This window comes from Cornus florida, unplaced genomic scaffold (assembly GCF_030987335.1).
Source record: "Cornus florida cultivar Cherokee Brave unplaced genomic scaffold, ASM3098733v1 CherokeeBrave_3.0.0_Hap2_Chr03, whole genome shotgun sequence".
Classification (NCBI taxonomy): Eukaryota; Viridiplantae; Streptophyta; class Magnoliopsida; order Cornales; family Cornaceae; genus Cornus; species Cornus florida.
The window spans coordinates 51,088,843-51,108,236 of record NW_026775573.1 but is presented as its reverse complement, the minus strand read 5'-3'; the positions used below and the strand labels follow the sequence as shown (position 1 = coordinate 51,108,236).

At 33.0% G+C, this 19,394-nt stretch overlaps 1 protein-coding gene and 1 pseudogene across 1 annotated transcript; both read left to right on the top strand.

The window, feature by feature from the left end:
* The first annotated feature begins 4,206 nt into the window (after window positions 1–4,206).
* LOC132300499 (MACPF domain-containing protein At4g24290-like) lies at window positions 4,207–19,058 on the top strand. Its single transcript, XM_059797605.1, has 7 exons — window positions 4,207–4,906; window positions 5,660–5,898; window positions 6,551–6,752; window positions 14,631–14,699; window positions 14,802–14,988; window positions 15,167–15,333; window positions 18,254–19,058. Exons 1-7 carry the CDS (start codon window positions 4,646–4,648, stop codon window positions 18,947–18,949), a joined length of 1,821 nt encoding a protein of 606 aa, XP_059653588.1. The 5' UTR covers window positions 4,207–4,645; the 3' UTR covers window positions 18,950–19,058.
* LOC132300501 (probable sugar phosphate/phosphate translocator At5g25400) lies at window positions 13,417–14,622 on the top strand (annotated as a pseudogene).
* Window positions 19,059–19,394: the final 336 nt, after the last annotated feature.

Below are 19,394 nucleotides of genomic sequence, written 5' to 3'. Positions count from 1 at the left end.
CAGAAAATAAAAAAAATCCCAGAAAACAAAAAAATAGGAAAAATCAGAAATGCTACATTTACGTACAATATAATCTTAGGGAGAACTGCCCTAAATATTATGAGGACTGTCACTTCCACGTTCCACTTATTGATGCGCTTTCCTACAAAGCAAGGCATTCGTGAGTTAAGATGTGACTAAACAACAACAAGGGAGTGCTACGCTGCCGTTTTAAGAACAAAAAAGTTATAGGAAGCATTGGCCATTGAGAGACCAGAAGGGTTAATTGAGAAGGAACCCACTCAAAGAGCAGAACCAGTAGAAGACCTCGAGGAAACAGATTTTGATGAAGAAAGAATCGGAAAAATAATATTTATAGATAATATAGTATATACATATAGATACTTTTAATGATATATAATATAGTATATAGATATAGATATAGATAATAGTATAGATAGATACTTATATTTATAGATAATGATGACCAATTATATTATATTATATTTTATTCTATTTATTTTATGTTTGTATTTTAATTGGTAACTTATGTTTGTTTTTTAATTGGTAACTTATGTTTATATTTTAATTGTTAACTTTTAATTGGTAACTTATGGTTTGTATTTTACTTATTTTGTGGTAAAAATCTAAATTGAAAATCAAATTAGTAATTAGTATAAATAAAATCCTGAGTAAAATAGGATTATTAATTTAATTGGTAACTTATTTTATTATCTAATTTAGAAATCAATGATTTGAAATTCTTGACAGTACCCCTTGTATTTTAATAATATATAATATAGATAATAATAGATATAGATAATAGTATAGATAGTGGTGATCTCTTGCTCCCCATGGAGCAAGAAAATTCTTTCGCACTTTTTAGAGTATCTAATGGTCACATTCTAAACCCACCTGTAGACTTTCCTTATAATAAAAAATCACTATCACTATTTCTAGTTTCAAAATTTAATATTTACCAATACAATTAATTATAACAATAAAAGATAAGTACTAAAAAATAAAAATAGAAATCTCTTCAACTCTCCAAATCACACGTCTCACTAAAAATAAAGTTGACATTGTTTCTTTGAGTGTGAAAAAAAAATTAAAAATTACACTATTGACATACAAAACAATGAAACATTGACTAAAAAATAATAAAAAATTAAAAATAAAATCTCTATTTTTTTATCCACTTGATCAAGTTAATGTAATCTGTGATTTGAATAAACTTCACCCATAAAAAATTTAATAGATTATAATTTAAATTATTGTATACCTCCCTAAATACATGATATTTAAAAACTAGAAATTCAATCTATTTTTCTCTGACCCGTCTCAAATTATAACTACTTGTAAACACATTCCAATTACTCGTTATAATAAGTCGCACAATATAATTTTTCTAGTTCTACTATAATAACAAAAATTTATTGATGTAAGGATGAGATTCACGACAAAACATGCTATTATTTTATGAAATTTCATATTTTCTTTGTAAATTAAGTGTTTTTCTTAGTATTTTCTTTAATACTGCTATTATTATACTATCATTATTTTTATTTTTTTAGTACTTGCCTTTTATTGTTATAATTAATTGTATTGGTAAATATTAAATTTGAAAAATAGAAATAATGATAGTGGTTTTATAATAAAAGGAAAGCATATAAGTGGGTTTGGAATGTGACCATTAGATTAAATCTAATGGTCACTATAAAAAGTGCCGAAGATTTTTCTTGCTCCATGGGGAGCAAGAGATCACTACTCATAGTATAGATAGATATATTTCTTTTATGTTTGTATTTTAATTGGTAACTTATGTTTAAATTTTAATTTTTAATTGGTTACTTATGTTTGTATTTTAATTATTTTGTGGTAGAAATCTAAATTGAAAACCAAATTAGTAATTAGTATAAATAAAACCCTGAGTAAAATATGATTATTATTTTAATTGGTAACTTATTTTATTATTTTATTATCTATTTTATAATTCAATGATTGGAAATTCTTGACAACTCCTTGTACTTTTAATAAGACTAGTAAAACACATTTGCAATACACGTGATGAAAAGTTTTTTAATAATTTTAATTAAAAAATTATCAAAATAAATTTACTTTTTCAAATAATTGATTAGTAATTTTTTTGAGTAGTTAAAATTTTAAATATTTATGAAGCCGAATGTGTTGTCAAAATTAAAATTTAAGTGTAAAATTTCAAGTTTAAGGGGTTGCAATTATTTGTATAGATATGCATATAATTAGATAATGAAATACATAATATTTAAAAACTTATAGCCAAGGAATTATATAATATTACAAAACTTATTTGTTTAGTTAATAAATGCTGACATGACATAATTAAACAAACACATAAAAATAAAAAATAAAAATAAATCAACATAATTAATAAAGAATTTTGAACCATGACATCTTGATTGAATTTCAATTAAACAATTACTTATTTAATTTTAATTGGTAATTCATTTATTGATTGAATTTCAAATAAAGCATTACCTAATTAATTTTAATTGGTAATTTATTTAATGATTTGAAACATTTTAATTGAATTTCAATTAAACAATTACATGATTTATTTTAATTGGTAATTTATTTTATTATTTCGTAAATTATTTTATTAAATAATTACCTATTTTATTTTAATACGTTACTTGTTTTAGTTGTTTTAATAATAATTTGAAACTTCTTGATTGAATTTCAATTAAACATTTACCTCTTTAATTTTAATTGGTAATTTGTTTTAGTTGTTTTAATAATGATTTGAAAATTCTTGATTGAATTTCAATTAAACAATTACCTATTTAATTTTAATCGGTAATTTAGCATAATATGATTTATTTTAATTGGTAACTTATAGGATATTGGTAAATTATTTTATTAAATAATTATCTATTTTATTTTAATATTTTAATTGGTAACTTATTTTATTATTTTGTAAATTATTTTATTATTTTATCTGTAAATGATTTAAAGCATGTCAATTGGTAATTTATTAATCGTCATTTATTTTATCAAGATATTTTAAATCATTAAATAAATATTTCAATTAAACAATTACCTAATTTTAATTGGTAATTTTTTAATTATTTGGATAGATTTTGATCTATATTTATATTTAGGAAAGAGCTAGAAATAGAATAAAATAGAAAAAGTAAAGTTGTTTTAGCATTCAAGAATTTCAGGTGTAATAGGATTTATTTTAATTGTTAACTTATTTTATTATTTGGTAAACTTTTTTTATTTTAATTCATTTTATATCAATTAATAAATATATATTTTTATATTAATAAATAAATATTGAAATAGTAAAATACTGAAACTCTTTACACTTTAATAATACTTTATATATAGATATAGATATAAATACATAATATAGTATAGAGATATAGATAATAATATAGATATATAGATAGATTTATTTATAAATAATGATGACCAAGTATATATATATATATATATATATATATATATTCTTTTTATTTTATGTTTGTATTTTAATTGGTAACTTATTTTATTATTTGTAATTCTTAATTGCTAACTTATGTTTATATTTTAATTGGTAAATTATGTTCGTATTTTTACTGTTTATTTATTTTATTACTTATATATTTTTAATAATTTATTTATGAATAATGATCCTTTGAAATTCTTAACACTCCTTGTATTTTTAATAATGGTATAGATTTAGATATTTTCATGAAGAGATATATATAAACACATGTATCTCTGTATCTATATATATATAGAAAGAAAGAAGGAGTAAATATAGAAAGAGAAATAATATAGAGAGAGGATTAAAGAGCAGAGAGAGAGAGAGAGAGAGAGAGAGCCTTTATAGTGATAAAAATTAGAAATAAGGATACTATATGTAGAACTGAGGAATAAATGAGGGAGGGGTGGTTTGGAAACTCAAAAAGGTAAAATTGGTATGAAAGAAGGTTTTTTCGTCACATCTGCACATGCCATTTTTTATGTCAGAAGTCTTTATTTGCTAATTTTACATATTTTTCAAACTTCATTTCAAAAATAATGTTAGTACTTTCAATTTTATGATGGTTAAATTTTAAGTATTTATTTAATTATTATTATTATTTTTTGAAATTTGAAAATTGAAAATAAATGTGGTAGAGCTGTAAAGACAAATGTTTTCATTCAAAATTTACGGTTGCAATTTATTGCGAATAGATTTGATTTGGAGTAAATATTCAACGCATTTCTCATTCCGTCTGCAATCTTCTCACTTAAGTCAAACCAAGAACTTCACTGAAGCAGACAAATCATCATAACTCCACAAGCCCTTTTTAGGGTTTCTCTCTCTATCTCTAAACGCTTTAATTCCTGACTTTTTCCATTTCCGAGCTCCCAACCGATCTTTACTAACCAGATTAATCATTTATGGAGCTAGGGTTTTCAGCAGCGTTAAATCTCATGCTGAGCTCGGTGTTCGAGCCTTAGAGCTACCTTTTTGGCTTGAGTTTGTATGAATTTCGCTGCAATTTTGAGCTTCATGAATCATGTATTTGAATAGTTTAAAATGATTATAGTGTTCTAATATTTTGAATCCCAGATTGAACTTGGTAGAACTATGTGTTTTTACGAATCTGAGTATATACTTTGGATCTGGTGTTATCGAAGTTTCTAAGTAATGGCGCTCAAGGTTTCAGCTCCTGAAGCTGCCAATGTTGCAATTCAGTCTATCGGACGTGGGTATGATATATCATTGGATTTGAGGCTCAAGTATTGTAAAGGGGATTCGATCAATGCCCGTTTGATTGAGGTGGATGAGGATCATGGTAGAGAGGTTGTTCTTCCTGGTGGAATTTCGATTCCAAATGTACCCAAATCTATAAAATGTGATAAAGGGGAACGGACTCGTTTTCGATCAGATGTTCTCTCTTTTCAGCAGGTATCAGTATATATATTTTTTTCTTGACAAAATTGATGATCTTTTCATTGTTCTGCTTATGGAGATTCGTTGCTTACTTTGTTACTTCTATTTATTTGTTTTTGGACTTGCATGTGTTTGCTTTGGTGATTAGGGGGTATATGAACTTTGTTGCCTTGTTATCTTGTATTAAGAACATGTTCCTGGCCATGAATCTAGGATAATTATGTGCATTTTCACTTGTTAAAGGATTACCAGCCGCTTTTAGAATGCACTGTGGTCTGAATCTGATATACTGTTAATGAGTGATATGAATATATGCCATATTTCGTATTAAGAACATGTTTTCGGCCATGAATCTTAAGAGGATTATTATCACATGTGCATTTTCACTCCTTGTTAAAGGAAACATATTTATGATTATTATTTCTTATGTGCCACTTTTAGTCGCATTGAATGCACTGTGGTCTGATATAGTTGTAATAAGAGAGATGAATACATGCCTTGTTTATGTAATTTATTGCTTAACGAAGTTAAGACTTCTGTTGTTTGAAAATACTAGAATTAGAATAGATGACTCTGTGACTCACCGGCTCACTGAATGTTATAATTGAATCATACATTATCTGCCTTGTGACTTACCGGCTCATTGAATGTTATAATTGAATCACACATTATATGATAGTTGTCGAACATCTTATTGCTCCACTATGTCCTGTATGGTTTATGTTCATATCTTAATTTGAATGTTGTCATTTCCATTCCCTTCTCCAGATGTCAGAGCAATTAAATCAGGAGATATCTTTGACTGGGAAAATTCCTTCGGGCCTCTTTAATACTATGTTCGAGTTTTCAGGTTGTTGGCAGAAAGATGCAGCCAACACCAAGACCCTTGCTTTTGATGGCGTGTTCATCACGCTTTATACAGTTGCACTAGAAAAGTCTCAGATGGTACTGTGTGATCACGTGAAGAAAGCTGTTCCATCGTCATGGGAACCTGCTGCCTTGGCAAGGTGAAATTTGAAAAATTTATATATATATTTTTTTCTTTGCAATGATAGCTTTATAGTTCTGTATTTCAAGCTGAGTCTCTTGTGCTTTCCATTCTGTTAAAATTTTGACCATGGCTATCATGAATACAACCTTATCTCTCAGGACATACCTTTTTATCTTTATTTTTCGTATTCGTCCTTATTGTACACCTATGCAGCTATGCCATTTCTTGTATAACCATTTTGTGACATTTCAAAGTTTAACATCATAATGGTGAACAAATGCGTCTGGGAAGGTAAACAGGTGGAGTTGTGCTGTCTAGTGGATGGGGATGATAGCATGATTAAAAAATAAATCTTAAAAAGTATTTATGTGTAGGATTTTTTCAGGTTTAGGGTGGGAAACCCTATTTTAGTTGTAGTGGGAGAAATTGCAAGGATGTATGTCAGCATCTTATAGCATAAGCTTCCATTTGAGGTGAGTTTGCAAGCGTGCTTTGCCCCGTGAGTTGTGGGATCTGCTGAGATCTGATATAAAAGGAGTTGTCAACATTTTATCAAGTTTTATTGTTCGAAAAAGTTAATTCAGGTGGAATAATATGAATTTACATTTTGGCGGGAGAGAAGTGCTAGTTGATTGCAATAATACTAATGTACATTTTCACTGTACCAGGTTTATTGAAAAATTTGGCACTCATATTATTGTTGGCATAAAGATGGGAGGGAAGGATGTAATTTATGTAAAGCAGCCGCATTCTTCATCGCTTCAACCTGCTGATGTGCAGAAAAGGATAAAGGCAATGGCAGACAAGAGATTTTTAGATGCAAGTGGACAATATGGCATGGATTTTGAACAACTTCATCAAAATGAAAAGGTTTGTAATTATTTTGTCTATGCTAGCCTACCTAAAGATGCATATCTATAGTAAAGTAATTAAACTGATTTATTTTGATGGTTGCCGCTCCTGGACTATAGAAATCAATCTATCGTGTCATAAAGGCTCTCTTCAAGTTTCATCTTGTTAGTAGATGACTATTACAGGATAGATCAGGTTTTTGCGTAGCTAAATATAATTCATGGTTCTATATTTTTTGTCTATTCATCCTAAAAAAAAAGTGTGGCCACTTTTTGGTGCTTTCTACCAAATTTCAAACAAAAAGAACAAACGTCCATGGAGTATTGAATCCTTACTGTTGTGGTTTGAGCAACATGTTGGTAGTTCTATCTTGTTTGGTTGTTCAATTGGTTTCCTTGTACAGAACAGATGTTACAGAGACGGTAGATATTATATGGACATGTGTGACTGGGCATAACTTATTGACAGAGATTGTGATAGCCAGATCGTACTGCTGGAATGTGTGTGCAGCAGGGATTATAAAGGTTCTTGAACACTCTCTGGAAGATAACTGCCTTCAAATTTATAACTGGGGGAGAATTTGTCTGATGTTAATATCCGTAATGCTCACCCTATTCCTAAATATCATTACGATTTGGTCATTGGTAAAGTGGATAATTTTATTCTTTCCTTAACAGAATATGTGGAAAATGGTTTTGCTGTCTAATTGTTCATAAGGAATGTCTTAGATTTGGAGTTGGATCTGCATCTTACTCTTGATTGCATTATAATTGCTTTATTCGCAAGGTCCTACACTGTAAATGTAGTGATTGTTTTCCCTATTGGCTGCTGAAGTTTGTAAGATGATTATAATGGATAAATTCCTGGTTTCAGATTGTTTTCACATCAATATTTTCATTTTTGTAGTCAGTGTAGTATTTCATTTGAATCTTTTTTATTACAAATTTGTGGGCATAATCCTCATTGCAGTCTTTTTTAGGAGGGCTTTATACGGATGACGGCTTACATTATGGAAACTTCACTTATGACTTTTTGTTGTTGGTGAATTTAGAAGATTCACAATGCACTCTTAAGTAATAGCTGATCATTGCTAGGTGGATAGTCATTTTAAAATTTGCTTGCCATTCTAATACCTATTTTGAAGAATGTCAAAGATGGATAGATAACTTTTATTATTGAGTGAAAGTGGCTTTAGGTGGATCGTACATATATTCAAGAATCTTGTTATTTATTGTTGTTTATTTGCTGTTATTGGCATTTGAAAATACTCCTCTTGATACTCACATTTCATTATGCATTGATCATATATATATATTTGATAAGTAATGCATTGATAATATTTGTCTGTAAATAAACCCCTAAGTTGTGGATGTTGGTTGAGGTATTAAGTTAAAGATGTCAGCTTATAGAAATGGGATATTTGTTTTTGCTATTGGTGGTTAGGTTTCACCCCAAGTAGCATGGACACTTGTAAGGAGGGATCAATGTCCTTGTCAGATTTTTTACTTGTAAAAAAAACATGTCCTTGTCAGATACATGCTTGACATTGAAGTTCTTAATTACAGACTCATGGAATAAAATCTTAGAAACCAACAACTAATTGATGAACCTTAGAACTTTGAAGATGCATATGGTTTTCTTTTATCATGGAAAAAGAAGAAAAAATATTATGAAAACTTAAAAGTAAGGTTTTTATAAATTGATAAAAATTCTTAACTATATTTATAAATAAGCAAAAGATAAAGAAATATTCTATAAGGAGTAAATATGGGAGTAGGAGAAGAGTCATTATAATCATGTATTTTAGGGGCGACTCAATATAATTTTAGGCGTTAGGCGAAAAATATAAAAATGGCCTTTTAATATGTAATATATGAATATCAAATAATAGCTAATAATGTTTGTTTAAAAATCACGCTTCTTACTTTTTGAGATGCAAAGTTATTTATTAGATTCTTGAATTAGTTTTTCTTTTGTTTTGGTTGCGGGGAAAAAAAAAAATGTTTTTCTCCTCTTCTTTTTAAGTTTTTATATCTAAATTCATATTTTTCTAGTAGGCATATTCAATAATATAAATAAAAATGGTCACAACTCACAAACAAAATTTACAATTTATGATAACAAGAAATAATAAGATTACAAAATAAATGAAGTAAGAATAATAGAACTTGATGTTAGAAAAATCTGGTCCAAATCTTCCAATGAATTCTTAAATCCTTTTATTTCTATTTTGTAAAAATCCGCTACCTTCGAATCTTTGAAGATTCCTAAATTATTGAAATATGCGAGAATAAAAGCAAGTTCAGATGGAGGAGTGAGATTCTAATGAGTGGAGAAGAGAAAAAATGTTGGAATGAGAGACGAGGGAGATAGAGAGTCTTTGAGTCTGTAATGAGTGAAGGATAGGGAAAAAAAAAAAAAAAAAAAGTTGTAGTGAGAGGAGGAAAAAAGTGAGGAATAGGGGAAAAAAAAAAAAATGTTAATAGGAGAAAATGGGAAGTTTTACCAATTCCCGCAATTATGGTTAAATATATATTCAATAATTAATACGGTTGGTATAATGGTAGAAAATTAAAAAAAGAGTCGAATGAGGAGAGTAGAAAAAGTTTTTTTGGGGGGGGGGGGGGGGGGGGTGTAAGGATAGAAATTACGAGTTTTAATTGAAAATGGAATTAAAAGTTTTATAATGAATTAAATTCTTTTGAGCCACACTATTAAAATCTCTCTATTGACTGGGATCTAATAATGTAAGCAAATACAAATTTTAGTGAGGTAATAATATAAGGTAATAAATTTTTTTGGGAGCCTTAGGCAGTCGGCCTAAGTCGCCTAAGGCTCCTACTGGTCCTGATGTATTTAGATTCATACACATGGATGCATACAAATATGTTGGTTAATGTAATTCACAAGTTGCAAAAACCATATAAAATTTGACAAATATGATTTCATAAAAACTAAAGTTAATATTTGTCAAATATTATATGATTTTTGTACACAACAGAAAATTTGTAAAGATTTTTCATGTCCTCCTCCTGCGTCTGTGTGTTTGTGTCAGGTCTTATCCTAATGTCATATTTGTGGCATGCCTTGAGGGGTGATTAGCCTTTCTTTAGGGGTTGCCGAATCAATTCTTATAAAAGGAAAAGTTACTTATTTAATTTTTTTTTTTTTTTTGGATAAGATTTCATTAAAGGCGCAAGAGGGGAGCGCTCCCAAAGGAATACAAAGAAGCCTAAAACGGCACTATAATTTCAAGCTATCCATATTTATCAAAAAAATAATAATTTCAAGCTATCCACAAAATCCAAAAGATGCTCCAAAGATTTACGATATGCCCCATTGACCCAAAAAACATAGAGCAGAAAGAATATTGTATTTGAGAGACCAAATAGGGGTCTCCTCTCCATCAAAGGATCTCCTATTTCTCTCACGCCACAGACACCGTAAACAAAATGGTGTGGCTCTCCATGCATCCTTGACTCGGCTATCCACTATACACCCTCTCCAAGCCTCCAACATATCAACCGTGGACTTGGGAAACACCCAAGCCATGCCAAAAGCATTCAAGAACAAAGACCACACATCCCTTGCCACTTGACTATGAAGGAGAAGGTGGTTCACTGATTCCTGTGTCTTTTTGCAGATACAACACCCGTTCACGACTATCTGGCGTCTCCTTAGGTTGTCAAGAGTGAGAATGCTACCAAGGGCAGCTGTCCAAGTGAAAAACGCCACCTTCAAGGTGGCTTTCGTCCTCCAAATAGCCTTCCAAGGAAGGGTTGGCCTGGGATCACCATCAAGACTCCGGTAGAAGGACCTATCCTCAAATACCCCCCTCTAGGTGTGCCCACCCACACCTTCTCATCCATACCTCCACCTTCCACCACCTGGCTGTAAAGCAGTGCAAAGAGATAAAAAACCTCAGCAATTTCCCAATCATTAACCTCTCTACAAAACAAAACTGTCAACTGCCCATTATCAACCCGATAACAGTCAGCCACCAGTTAACCTTTTCGTTTTCGGGGTTTCATGCCATATAACTACTAATGTAGATTCTTCTTTAATGTTTTATACTAATATTTTGGTGTTTACTTCTTTGTTCTGTCACCGCATATTCTTTCCATATCCTTTTTTTCCTGGTTCTTGGGAAATGTGTTTATAGTTATGGTTTAACAATTTAGTATGCAGTGGTTGCCTGTGTGTTCATCTTGAAATTTCCTTTTTATTATTTTTTTTTCTCTTTTTTTTTGTTTTATTTTATTTTATTTTTTTGTTTTTGGGGTGGAGGTTGAGGAAGGGTCTTATATAAATCCCTTTTTCGAATGCAAATTACAGCAATAATTGCTTTAGGTGAGAAGGCATTCCGACTATGTATATGACATGTCTAAAACATAAGCCAACCCTGTTTTGTTTTTCTTTGGTAATCAGTATTAATCCTAAGCTAAACTGATCAATTTTGTTACCCAACCTATTGAACTGGTTGCGGGGGTAGACTTGTCTCCTAAACTCCTCAGCTTTGGGGTGGCTAAACACAAGTATTCAACAGAGTTTGAACTTTTCATCTCTCTCATTACATGGTTCTTTTTGCCTCTTATTACTATTAAAATTTTAAACCATTAATGATATATAAAGAAATCACCTTAAAACAAAATAATATGAATTTTCTGCATATTGTGTGATGCTACTTGTGTGGGATAATTAAATGCTGGTCAAGCATTATCATTGCATCAACAAGAACATGAAATTTTATTGTGGCATGACTTTTCATCTTCTTGTTGCGATTAATGATCCAAACTAATTAGCTTGAATGGTAATATATATCCTTGTGTTCAGTGTTGAATAACCTCTTTAATCAACTTACCAAAATAGTAAAAAAAAAAAAAAAATTTCTGATAGTTCGGACTGTAATCCGAGACTCTGATAGAGAGTCGTGCAAGGCCGGTGATCTAATAGGGAATTTTTTTTTTTTTTTTTGGATAAGTCTAGACCTATAGGGAAAGTGAATAGGTTTTGCAGATTGGATTACCAAATTTTGACTGCTTTTTAATTTAAACTAACTTAACTAATTTTAAGTCATAACATAATTTTAAAACTACTCAATCCATAATTTTTGCATGCAATCAATAGATAAAACAAGATAAAGCAATAAGAATAATTGACATAGAGATTTTTTACATTGAAAACCCAAACTGGAAAAGCCACAAGTAGTCCAGGCAAACCCGAATCCTATGAGAAAGAAGGTTTAAAACCCAGATTACATATTTACAGTTTCTTACCCTTAAAACTCCTAGTTCAATCACTTGACAGATCCACCAAATTCTCCTCAAGTCTCTAGGTACACAATTTACTCGGTGACAGACTTTGCTCCTCACAGATCTACTTCTCCACCATTAATTTAGTTTCAGCCTCTAATCGTCCAGTTCAATCACTGATGATGGACTGAGAGTGGTGTTGAACTTGTTTGTCATAGCTCTACAGCGATTGATATTAATATGCAATGAAGAACACTCACTTCTAATAAGTATGATGAATACAAAGAAAAAAATAATGCAGCTTTAGATCTCAAAATTACGCTCTCTCAATATGTATTCTAGGTATATAGATTTGTTTTTTTTTATTCTACCATATCATGGTATATTTGTAGGAAAAGTAGAGGTATCAGTGGATAGTTTGGTAGTGTTTTAAACTAGAATGGAAACTTAGTTCCCATATGGTTCGATCGATCGAAGGGTTGGTCGATCGACTGACACAATCTAGTGGCCCTCGATCGATTGCTCTATCAATCAAAGTCTACTGCATTTTAAGACTCGGAAAAATTTAGATCAGGAAATTTCCAGAAACACTTACTCGTATTTTGAAAGATTTAGGGATACAAATAAGATCAAATCAAGTAGAAAATAAAAACCCTAATCATGCATGCATGACACCTAATTTGGTGAGTGCATCAATGTGTCACTTTCCCCCTTTTCCCTTGTAGAAGAAGATTATGCAAATACCCTTTAGTGTAGCTTCAATTTCCTTCTTCAACCAAGTGTAGGAGGTAACAACTAGTACTAACTTTCTTTTGAAATTTCTAGTCTAAACTAGAAATTAAAACAAACGCTACAGACTCTACTTTTGTTCTACAATATTTGCCAACGTAAGTCCTATTGACCTAACACTTTCTAATTTATGACATGGATACAATAATTAAGCATAATTGTGTAATGTGGTCAGAAAAACCTTCATAATTGACAATGCCATCTCATGCATTGATTTATCTTATTACTGAAAAGGTTAGTAATTATTATTATTACTATTGTGGTTATTATTATTGTTGTTATTATTATTATTAGGGTTCAGTGCATTAAACCCCCCCTGAAGTATGACCTGATTGTAAAAATCCTCCTTGAACTAAGAAAACCCCCCTAAATTTTCAGTTTGTTGCACTCAATGATGGACCGTCACCCAGCCGTTAATGGAAAAAAAAATCATTTAGCCCCTAGTTGAACAACGCCGTTAAGTAGTTTTATATTGTTAGTTGCTGATGAGGCAATGTAATTTTCAGAACCAATAAATAAGCGACACCTACCCCCCAAAAGAGAAGATTTATATGTATAACATATTTACCCGGGTATATGTATATACCTTTAATCCTACACACCTCCCTGCTTATCCTGCGCGCACCACCACACACCCCCCCCCCCCCCCCCCCCCATTAAAAAGCGCGGGCCGCGGATCTTCCTCAGCTTCACCATCATCATCTACAACAAGTACATCCTCGATCGCAAGCTTTACAACTGGCCGTACCCGATCTCTCTCACCATGATCCACATGGATTTTTGCTCCCCCTTAGCCCTCCTCTGCGTTCGCGTCTTCTCTCTCGTCGAACCCATGTCACGTGGCCTCTACCTCTCCTCCGTCGTCCCCGTCGGAGCTCTCTATTCCCTCAGCCTCTGGCTCTCAAACTCTGCCTACATCTACCTCTTTGTGTCTTTCATTCAAAATGCTCAAAGTCCTCATGCTTGTTGCTGTGTACACCATTGGAATTCTCTTCAAGAAAGAGAGATTCAAATCGGAAATAATGGCGAACATGGTGTCAATAATGATTGGGATTGTGATTGCTGCCTACGGAGAAGCCAAATTCGATTTGTGAGGTTTGTTTCTCCAATTGGGTGTTGTTGTGACTCGGTTGGTGATGATTCAGATCTTGCTCACATCAAAGGGTATTGCATTGAATCTCCTTAATTGGTTGTTGTGGAGACTAGGTCGGATTTTTATTTCGATTTTGTGATTTTTGGGACAAATTCTTTCTGTGCATTTGCATTGAATTTGGTTGTGTTTTTGCTTGTTGGGAAGACCTCTGCTTTGACTATGAATGTGGCTGGTGTGGTGAAGTATTGGCTGTTGATTGCGTTTTTGTGGTCGGTGATCAAGGATGCCATGATGCCAGTGAATTTGTTCGGATATGGGTTGGCATTTTTGGGAGTTGGGTATTATAATCATTCTAAGTTCCAGGCTTTGAAGGCGAATGATGGGTAGAAGAAGGCTTAGCAAGATGAAGAAGAAGCTGGGAGGTTGTTGGAGGAGAGAGAAGAGTGGGAGGAAATTGGAGGAAGAGTGGTTCGCAGTCGTAAGGTATATTTTGGATTATAAATTTTTCCCAAGGCACATGGCTCACGTGCCTTCAATTGGTGTTAAATATGAGACAGCAAAGTAATGGAATTTGATTTTTTTGTAACAAACGGAATAATTAAGGGGTTAAGTGTCTTTCTTAAAGTTCAGGGGGGTTTCTTGGGAGAGAGAAGAAAGCTCGGGGGGTTTAGTGCACTTGACCCTTATTAGTGTTTAACAAGTTACATGGGTATATTCTGTGTTCTTATTTTCAAGGTGTCTTATCTAATCATTTTGTTTCAGTTTGAAATCAGGGAGCAGCGGTTGAGGTTTGCAGATAGCAGTCCATCAAGTTCATATTTGCACAATGAGGTTCACGCTTACACATATCATTTCTTCATAAGCCTATTTGAATTTATCGTAAGGAACCTAGATCTTTTGTTACTTTATAAGTTTGTGCTTTGTCAATTACAGGATGTCGCAAGCATTTGCAAGAGGAGAGGTGGAAACGACGATAGAAACCTAAAGCATAGTGATTGGTTAAATACTGTACAGTTTGAACCTGATGTGATCTCAATGTCCTTCATCCCGATTACCTCTCTGCTGAATGGTATCTCAGGGAGCGGCTACTTGAGCCACGCCATAAATCTCTATTTACGCTGTGAGCAAGACCCATTTTTCTGTATACTTTCTCGCATAACTGCAACACCATAGGTTTCAATTAAGTTTTTCTGTTCCCTTTTCTCTCCACGGGGATGGTTTCTTACTAGTACAAAATTAATCGCATCATTATTTAATAAAATCCTAACTATGGAAGGGGCTTCAATTTCTGCTGGCAGATAAACCGCCAATTGAAGAACTCCATCCATTTTTGGAATTTCAACTGCCAAGGCAGTGGGCACCAGTGTTCAGTGACCTTCCCCTTGGTCCACAACGGAGGCAACGAAGTACAGCATCTTTGCAATTCAGCTTCATGGGTCCCAAGCTTTATGTAAACACCACTCCGGTAAAGCTTCTTCTCTTGTAAGATTATTCTCGTGTGTTCACTTGTTGAACCTTCTTAATGGACAAGGTTGCATGCACTTCTCATGTTGTATTTTATGTTTTAGAAGGATCCATACCATGTTTATGAAATCTCTTGGGCATTTATAGTCTGAACCACCACTAATTTTAAACTCTAATATATGTTGACTGAATGATTAGTATATAAAAATATATAATAATCACAGGTTCTAAAAACGTTTCTGCATGTACATCTGACCCCAGACCCCGCAATGGCAGGAGCCTCGTGCACTGGGTTTGCCCATGTTTACAACCCTTATTAACAAGAAATGAATAGATACATAAAATCTAAGAACCTTTTTATGTGCACCGAAGTATCAAATCATACCATTTGATTGCTACATTCAACTATGAATTATGGTCAACCATGTTTTCTTCTGTGGATATGTGCATCAACATATCTGGTGTTTCTATGGAGCAAACTTCAGTATTGGTGTTCTCATATTTATTTTGCTATCCTCAGTGTTCTACCTTGAAGAAATTAGACAGGCACTTAGTGTCTGTATGTGTGAAAGAATCAGCAAACTTAGCGGGCTAATGTTGCATTCTCGTATGCTTGCTTAAGATGATCTCATATGTCATATTGAACTCTCTGTTGGGGAAATTGCTCATAAATTATAACACATTATAATCATAACAAATAAAATTATTATTCACATAAAAAAAAAAAAAATACATCAACACGAATTGATAATAGAATATCATGGATTAACATGAATAATACATCAAATTGAACATCATGAATACAACAATGAATCATAGAATATTAATCTATACAATAATATCAACAATAGAAATTAAGATAAGAAAACAATGATAATAAAATAAATAGGAAAGAATTGGCCTGGATAATGAGAGCATGCAAGCACTATCCTAAAGTCGCATGGCCTCCCTATGTGCTGGTGATAGCGGTCCAAGATACAACCCATATTCGCCAGTAGTCTTCTCCAGGCACGTCCGAAGAGAGACAAAGTGTACTAGTCTTGTCTTCAAAGTTGCCCCAAACACAATACGGTCACGGTTCCCAAAACAGGACACTTATTTTGGGACACAGGGAGTATAAAATAATCTCAAGTTTCAATAGGAAAAGGAGAAAAAGAGATAGCTTTATAAGAACAAACTCACAGCCTTGCACTACTCTAGTGTTTCTCAATTGTGTACCCCAAAGTATGGTATAGAGCATTTTTATAACTTTAAGGCTTGTAACTCTTTTGTGCCATCAATACAGAATTTATAATAAAATAATAATAATAATAATATTTATGATTTTTATTAAATAGTAGTAACACTCTTGTTCCTACAAACCTAATAAAATTTTAGTTGTATTATATTTATACAGTTTAGGGGTCATTCCTTGGTGCTGTGGTGAAAGCTCGTTTGACAAGCGTGAGGAAGTAGCGGTTTGAGTCTATGAGCAATTAATTTTGTGTAAAATAATATCAAAAGTTAGGTCTGTATCTAGTCTCCCTAATAGGTATTAGGATGGGACTCCCACAAATGCACCCACCGCACATGATCCATACCTATGCTATAGGTGTGGGGACAAGGAAAAATAGGTTTTGGGTTTTCTTATATTTTTCTAAGCTTTGATCTATCTTCTTCTTCTTCTTCTTCTTCTTCTTCTTCTTCTTCATTCTATCTATTTTTTGTTCTCTCCCATCTCTCTCTCTCTCTCTCTTGCACCTTTTATTTGATCTCTCGTCTCGTTCTTTCAACTCTCTCTCTCTCTTTATATATCTCTATGTTTATTGTCTTGTCGTCTTCCTATCCATTGCATTGCCGTAATCGTATCATTGTCTTTCCACTGAATTGAACCAGCGCCATCTTCGTCGACACCGTCACGCCAGTTTACAGCTAACAAGCCCTATCTCATCTCTCAGATTGTCGTCTTCCCCGTCAAAACCATAGCTCATCACATCGCATAACAGGACCCATCTGCCAAACCTTCAGTCGAGCCTGAGCAAAACTTAATCCTACTATTTCTTTTTCTTTTCAGTTATCAACACAAATTGCAGAAACCCAGATTGACAATCTCTGTCTCCATTGAAGCACGTCGATCTGCTAAGGTCAGCCTTATTTCAAGTAATTACCCAACTCAAACCACATAAGATCCAGCTCATAATTGAATCAGCTCAGATTCCAATACCCAGATCCAGTTTTGACCCAATCTATGCGAACAGCCAGCAGACCAAACTAGCCAAATTAATCCAGCTAAAGAAAAGAAAAATGAAAAATGAAAATTTTAGAATGTTATCTTTACAAAATTAGGGATTCTTCAATTGCGAACCTTCTTGGAGTTTTTCGAGTAGTCTGGAGGCATTGTTTTCACTTGGAAACTACATTGGATCTTTTGATAAAAATTAAACATGAGCATTTGTAAGCCCCAGTCTAACTGGTACATGACTTTCTAAATATTAGACAAAACGTGAGCACTATAAAGCACTGAATGGACCACATTCGTGTAAACCTACGTGCTGAATTAGCCAAATTATTAGGTCAATGAGACATAGGTTGACAAATTTCGCAGAACAAAGCCCGAGTATGTAACTTTTTAAAAAAAAAATTAGCTTTAAGTTAATTGTTAAAAAATTAGTGTGTTACTTTCTACACTTGGATGATGAAGGAATATGGAGCTACATTCAATGGTATATGAGTAATCTTGTTCTACAATGGTAAAAAGGTAAATTGACACATTAATGCACTCGCCAATCCAGGTTCATGCATTCATGATTAGGGTTTCTTCATTCTACATGACTTGACCTTATTTGATTCCCTAAAATCTTTCAAAACGTTCATAATAAAAGCTTGAAATATTTATATAATAATTTTCAAGGACTAACGATAAACTAGTTTGACTTTGGCAGGTTGATGTGGGCAAAAGGCCTGTGACTGGTCTCCGACTATATCTAGAAGGTAAAAGAAGTAACCGATTGGCCATCCACATGCAGCACCTGTCCTCTCTTCCGAAGATATTCCTACTTGAAAACGATCCAAATGGCAACTTCTGCCAAGAGTCTTATGATCGAAAATACTATGAAAAAGTTCAATGGAAGAACTTCTCCCATGTCTGTACAGCTCCAGTTGAGTCTGATGAGGATCTTTCCATAGTAACAGGAGCTCAACTGCAAGTTGGAGATTATGGCTTCAAAAAAATTCTGTTCTTACGACTCCGCTTCTCAAATCTATTAAACGCTGCAGTAGTAAAACGTCCAGAATGGGATGGTTCCCCAGGTTTGGCCCGTAAATCCGGACTTATATCAACTCTTATAAGCCATCATTTCACTACAGTCATGAAGCCACCTCCACAGCCAGCTGATGTGAATATAAACTCCGCTGTTTACCCCGGGGGACCTCCAGTTCCTGTCCAAGCACCCAAACTTTTGAAGTTCGTTGATATGACTGAGATGATGAGAGGGCCCCAAGAAAATCCGGGATATTGGGTCGTTTCTGGGGCGAGACTTATTGTCGAAAAGGGCAAGATTTCTCTCAGGGTCAAATATTCTTTATTGACTGTAATGTTACCTGATGAAGATGAAGATGAAGTGACAGAGAACCCCTAACAAGAGCGTTTTGTTCATTTTCTCTTGTAGGTTGTTTAAACAGAGGGATGATTGATCCTGAAAATGCTGAGATGGTAGTTGTATAACTAATTCAATTTTCTTTCTCCAATTTTTGCCTGTGGTGTTCTTATACTATTATTGTTCCCCGTGTCGACACTTCTAGTTGCTATATTTGGGAGTATCGAATTGGCGTCTTAGAATCGGAGTAAATTTAGTTCAGACAAACATCGATTTGGTCAAACGCGACAGAAGTGTATTTCTTTTGTGTATCTGTCAGAAGTGTCTGCAGACTACTTTGAATCATGATTCATAGGGGTGTACAACACAGCAACAGAAGTTAGAGTTGACTGACCCTTTTTGGAACACACGACTCACACACACACGGAGCAAGGAAAGTCGAGTTGCCATATATTATTCATGCCTGAAAGAACCAACTGGTTGAGTG

What these genes read in the sequence shown, in the direction of transcription:
- LOC132300499 (XM_059797605.1), top strand. Translation starts at nt 4,646, where the DNA reads ATGGCGCTCAAGGTTTCAGCTCCTGAAGCTGCCAATGTTGCAATTCAG. An exon ending in ATGTTCTCTCTTTTCAGCAG is followed by an intron (nt 4,907 to 5,659) that starts GTATCAGTATAT and finishes TCCCTTCTCCAG; the next exon opens with ATGTCAGAGCAATTAAATCA. An exon ending in TTTATGTAAACACCACTCCG is followed by an intron (nt 15,334 to 18,253) that starts GTAAAGCTTCTT and finishes TGACTTTGGCAG; the next exon opens with GTTGATGTGGGCAAAAGGCC.